Genomic DNA, 6,220 nt, shown 5'->3' with positions numbered 1-6,220 from the left:
AGAAGCAGGCTCCCCACTGAGCAGGGAGCCCGATGTGGGACTCGATCCCAGGACCCTGGAATCATGACCCAAGCCCAAGGCAGATGCCCAACCAACTGAGCCACCCAGGTGCCCCGAGTTCATAGAGTCCTAATCTTTGCCCATGAGGAGCTTCTAATCTAAGAGAGAAGCATTGATGGGAACAAATGTGCAGCTCTGAGGAAGGGAGTATGGCCAGGGCATAAGATTAGATGCTGTCAGCTCCCAGACTGAACTCAGAATGACGTAAGATTTTTGCCTTTTTTTTTAAGATTTTATTTATTTATTTATTTATTTATTTACTGAGAAAGCACAAGCAGGGGGAGAAGGACAGAGAGGGAGAGAGAGAACCTGAAGCAGACTCTGTGCTGAGCCTGAAGCCCCACAGGGGGCTCGATCTCAGGACCCTAAGATCATGACCTGAACCAAAATCAAGATTTGGATGTTCAACCAACCCAGCCATCCAGACGCCCTGTTAAGATTTTTGCTCTTAAGCTGCAGGCTCAGAAATGTGGTTTTAGTCAACAAAGCAAGAGAGAAGCCGTAGCTCTACGTTTATGAGAGAGACATAGTATAAGCCAGAATATCAGTTTGTCAGTTTTTAGTTAGTGAACTTACATTTAGAATTAGGTCATACGTGGGGTGCCTGGGTGGCTCAGTCGGTTAAGCATCTGCCTTCGGCTCAGGTCATGATCCCGGGGTCCTGGGATCGAGCCGTGGGTCCGGCTCCCTGCTCAGTGGGGAGCCTGCTTCTCCCTCTCCCTCTGCTGCTCCCCCTGCTGTGCTCTCTCGCTCTCTTTAAAATAAATAAATAAAACCTTTAAAAAAAAAAATTAAGTCATAAGCATGCTTTCCTGGCCCTGGGGTTGGGCCACTTCCTGCAGCCAGAGCATGCGCGGTGCACGGATGTGGCTAATTGTACCTGTGGAGCTTCTGAAGTTGCTTCTTTGTAGGCTGACTCTCCTGCTTCTGGTTGATGCATCCTTCAGATGTGTTCACGTTGTTGACTAAGGCATGGATATTTCTTACTCTGGCCTCGGAGCCATATCATTTCCGGAAAGTGACTGCTCTGTGAGTTTATGGCTCAAGTCTCCGGGTTTGATGGGGTGGAGTGGAGCTCAGAGTCGCTCTCTATCCCCTACATCATGCAAGACATTCAGAGATAGTATCATAAATATTAAACCAGTACCCGGTCAAACATTCACGGTAAGCAAATGGAATCTTATTAAAGAGTCAGAAATGATTGCAGGCACAGAATTTTATGTAGGAACTGTCTGTTAGTCCTTTAATCTTCCAATTTTAAATATCTGGTGGGGAACATAAACACATAAACAGTAACTGTCAAGCATATGCAGAGAGCACAGTAATTGAATCTTTCCTGTGCAGATTTGTAACTTAGTTTGTATATATAATGTATACGTTGAGTGTCTCCCTTGCTTCTTTCAAGAAAACGACTTTAAAGTCAGCCAGAACACAAGAGAAACATTTCATGAGGGTGAAAGTGATGTCAGTTTGAAGTCGCTTCAGTTCGAATGAATACAGTGTAGACCTACTTCAGATTTTTATTAAAATTGTTTTTGCTGTATTTTATTATTTTTATGAGTTTCCCTTATGTGGAGGCTTTTTTTTTTTTTTCCCACTGTCAAAATCATGTTTGTATTACTGTGGATCCTAGGAATTTTAACACTCAAGTTGTGAAAACACAGAGATCTCTTTGTGCCCAACCAGCTCCCAGAAAGTGTTGGCTAAAGCTGGTGCTCAAGAAATATTTGGGAAGAGAATGAATACATATCTGCTTGTTTAATCCTGTAATGGTAAAATGTGGTTCAATGGAAGTAAACTGCTCAGTTTTTGTGATAAAATATCTTACCCCAAGGCTGAAGAAAGATTTGATGCCCAGTTCTGTGTCCTGTCCTAAGAAAAATATCAGCATCAAAGATTTAAGTCTTGTTTTATCTATTTATTTTTTTTAAAGATTTTATTTATTTGACAGAGAGAGAGACAGAGAAGGAACACAAGCAGGGGGAGTGGGAGAGGGAGAAGCAGGCCTCCCGCGGAGCAGGGAGCCTGATGCGGGGCTCAATCCGAGGATTCTGGGGTCATGACCTGAGCCGAAGGCAGATGCTCAATGACTGAGCTACCCAGGCGCCCCTTAAGTCTTGTTTTAAAGGGCCAAATGGAGCCCAGATGTGTCTGTGCCCTGTGTATATATCACATGCACACTCACATACATTTGCCAGTATACGTCATATTTCATGAGACGACATCTCATCAGATGCTAGTCTATGTGGCTTATATTGGGCTGTGAGAACTTTAGACGAGCGTTTCTCAGCCTCTGCCCTGTTGACATGTGACGTCATACTGGGCTGGATACTTCTTTGTTGGGGCCTGCTGTGTGCATTGTAGGATGTTTGGCAGCATCCCTGGCCTCTAGCCTGCTAACAGCACCCTACCCTGCTCCCCAGTGACAATCAAAAACATCTTGGACATTTCAGATGTCCCACAGGGGCAGAATTGTCCTTGGCTGAGAACCACCGAGATGGAATTGAAAACCTTGGGTGTGGGCCTCGCTCAGCTGCTGTGTGACTAATTGACATGGGGCAACTTGTCTGGCTTTTCTTGGCTTTAGTCCCATTTCTGTAAAACAAAGGGGTAGGGCAAGATGACTTCTAAGATTCCTCCAACTTGAATGTCCTATGCCAATGGAAATAGAATGAATGAACCTGAAGAAGGGGTCGAGCATTCATTTCCTTCTTCACCGTCATCCACAGTCCTGACACCCTACTCTCCTTTCTCCCCCATCACGCTGCATTTCCAGATTTGCCCGACTAGCTGCAACCACATTTATCACTCAAGGGATTCCTGTGTACCTCTTTTCTGGTATAACCCCAACCCCCTTTGTGGTAAGTAACCCTTTCTGTTTATAATTTTCTGTCACGGGATCAGGGATGGGATGTGGCTGCATTTTATGGTCTTTAAGCTATTAGGATTTGGGTATTTATATGACGGAAGAGCCCCTTAGCATTTATCAGGCATTCTCTCACCTCTCTGGGTATGTTCTCCCCACATCCTAATAATATTTCTCTGGTGTTCAACTCCTGATGCATCAGAGTTTATTTTTTTCTCAGTGCTATTTTCCTTTTTAACATTCAAAGGATATTTTAACTAGTTAGCGAAATGTCTTTTGTTTGTTGTCTCTGTTTTCATTTGGTTTGTATTTCTTTTTCTCACTGGCACAATTAGGAAACTTCTTGGGTCGAAATCTGAATTCACCTCAAACCATACCTCACCCTGAATATTTTTGACAGGTCGACGCACCAGCTTTTTATACACATGTTTTGTTCTAAGTACTATTCATGACCGGAACATGAAGAATGCTTGGCATATTTTAGTAAGATTTTTTCAATCAGATCCTTCACGTAGCAAAACCTAAAGAAAAAGACAATAGGGACTATGACAGCTGTTGTTTTTAAGCATGGGGCCAGATGCTGAGAATATATGTTTTTAAAGATTTTATTTATTTATTTATTTGACAGAGAGAGACAGCGAGAGAGGGAACACAAGCAGGGAGAGTGGGAGAGGGAGAAGCAGGCTTCCCGCCGAGCAGGGAGCCCGATGCGGGGCTCGATCCCAGGACCCTGGGATCACGACCTGAGCTGAAGGCAGACGCTTAACGACTGAGCCACCCAGGCGCCCCGGAGAATGTATGTTTTTAGAAATTAAGCCAAAAACATGAGTAGAGTGCAGTTCCTCCCATCAGGTGGAGAAGAGAGTGAGTCAGTACAGAAGCCGGCTCTGCAGTTTGACGTTCACTGGTTCTGGTGCGCTGACAGGTAGATGCAGCATCTCCCAGACTGTAAATAACCCAGTAGACACGCAATGTCACGTCCAACCGTAGCTCGGATTTCATTGTTTGATGGAAAAACTGCAATGTGTTCAAGCATCCTTGATCTTCTGTACAATGTCAGTGTTGACTGCTATTATTTTTCTATCAGACACGAATTATATGAGTGTCGCATGACCGTTTTCCTGTGCTGTGGAGTGGTTCTCCCCTTTTCTTTGCTTGGGGGATATAAAATAACTCCTAAAGGGACAAATGACCACAGAGATTCTTGGTGGGAGGCTGGAGGGGGGCAGATGGCTAGAACCTCAGGCTCCCTGTGTGTAGTAAATCTCACATGCGGCTGTAGGGAGGAGAAGCCCGCCCCTCTCCCCATCTGGGGAAGTAAAGTCTTGTAAAGATGAGAGCTGAGTATTTACAAGAAAGGGATTTCTAACCTTGGGGCGGGAGATGAGTGAGCAGGCTGTAGGAGCACCCCATCATTTCTTCAACATTACCCTGCCCTGTTCCCTAAAAGCAAATGGGAAAGAAGAGAAAGCAGTTGGAGGGAAGAAACAGAATCCATAAGCTGCTGTCCCAAGCAGAAGGCTGAAAAGAGTGTGAGATGAAGGATTAGACCTTCTTTTTGTTTGAACAGATTGCTGGTTCTACCAAGGGGAAGACAGAATGAGAAGAAAGTACCTGGGGGGGGGGCACCTCAGTGGCTCAGTCGTTAAGCGTCTGCCTTTGGCTCAGGTCATGATCTCAGGATCCTGGGATCGAGCCCCGCATTGGGCTCCCTGCTCAGCGGGAAGCCGGCTTCTCCCTCTCCCACTCCCCCTGCTTGTGTTCCTTCTCTTGCTGTGTCTCTCTCTGTCAAATAAATAAATAAAATCTTAAAAAAAAAAAAAAAGAAAAGAAGAAGAAGACACCTAGGAAAATACTCAGCTGTCTTATTGGGGTGTATGTCCCACAATTTTGAGCAGTCACCTAAGGATCATACAGATATACTCGAGTGTGGCACAAAAATATGGAATGACACCTTTTTATGATGTTTCTCTATTATGTGTATTAAAAGAGAACAAGTTGATACACACAGTATACAATACCCAGACTAAGGTTATCTGATTTTTTGCTTAAAACTCTTGTTGTTTCTTGTCTTTACAGCCCTACACGGTATTGCATTTGAAACTTTGTGCTGGAATCATGATAACTGCCTCCCACAATCCAAAGCAGGATAATGGGTACAAGGTATTCTGCTTTTTCGCTCCATCCCTACGTCTTTCTGTATGCATCCCGTACCTTTACGGTGTAGGTACAGAGGCTTTATTTCCATTAACCCTAAGCCGTCTGGATATGTGCCTGCCTTCTCCAGGTCTATTGGGACAACGGAGCTCAGATCACTTCTCCTCATGATAAAGGGATTTCTCAAGCTATTGAAGAAAATCTGGAGCCATGGCCTCAAGCTTGGGACGATTCGTTAATTAATGGCAGTCCACTGCTTCATGACCCAAGTGCTTCCATTAACAAGAGCTACTTTGAAGACCTTAAAAAATACTGTTTTCACAGGTAAATGGATTGTAAACTCATCTCACGTGACTTAAAATAATGTGATTCAGCCAAAGTCTTTCAGTTTTCATTCAATTTTTCTCTCCAGTTGGTACATATACTGTAGCTGCATCTGATTTTAGAGGCCGTAGGTCAGGGGTCAGCGATTTTTCTTGAAAGGACAGATAATACATAGTTTTGGCTTTGTGAGCCACTATATTACAACTGTCTGACTCCGCTGTGGTGGGAGGAAGGCAGCTGTGGGTGGTACGTGAATGAATGAGCACAAACATAGTGAGGTTCCTAAAAAATTTTATTTACAAAAGCAGGTGGCTGGCTTTTCGGCCATAGTTTGCTGACCTCGGTTGTAGAATCACACACACACACGTATGTGAGTGTGTGTTTGCATGTCTGTATATTAAAAAAAGCTTTGCTGAGAGGTGGCAAAAGGAAACACTGATGTTTTTTCTCTTTCCAAAAATTTTTTGTGCATATGCTAGCATATTCTATGTGTAATATGTTTCAAGACCATAGATAGGAATATAGCATGCATGGAGTTTGTTCTGTGCCTTTTTCCCCCAGTTAATTTGTCATGGGCACCTTCTGCGTTAGCCCCTATTAGTCCTGACTCTTTCGTTGTAACGGCTGATGTACCCATGTATGTAACCCAGGGACGCAGACTCAGGACGTGCAGTTAGGTAAGTGGCAGTGACCGTGTGTGTAACCCAGGGACGCAGACTCAGGACGTACAGTTAGGTAAGTGGCAGTGACCGTGTATGTAACCCAGGGATGCAGACTCAGGACGTGCAGTTAGGTAAGTGGTAGTGACCGTGT

General features: G+C 44.3%; 1 protein-coding gene across 2 annotated transcripts in view; it reads left to right on the top strand.

Annotated features, from left to right (window-relative positions):
* The window catches only part of PGM2 (phosphoglucomutase 2), a 35,798-nt gene that overhangs the window by 11,702 nt on the left and 17,876 nt on the right, over positions 1-6,220 (top strand). For both annotated transcript variants that reach the window (XM_044912753.1, XM_021701569.2), the window contains exons 4-6: positions 2,837-2,921; positions 5,006-5,089; positions 5,214-5,407. In XM_044912753.1, coding sequence (XP_044768688.1) covers positions 2,837-2,921; positions 5,006-5,089; positions 5,214-5,407 — 363 coding nt within the window. The remainder of the gene's footprint in view (positions 1-2,836; positions 2,922-5,005; positions 5,090-5,213; positions 5,408-6,220) is intronic.

This window comes from Neomonachus schauinslandi, chromosome 2 (genome assembly GCF_002201575.2).
Source record: "Neomonachus schauinslandi chromosome 2, ASM220157v2, whole genome shotgun sequence".
Classification (NCBI taxonomy): domain Eukaryota; kingdom Metazoa; phylum Chordata; class Mammalia; order Carnivora; family Phocidae; genus Neomonachus; species Neomonachus schauinslandi.
The sequence above is the reverse complement of the archived record's forward strand: the minus strand, read 5'-3'. Positions and strand labels throughout refer to the sequence as shown.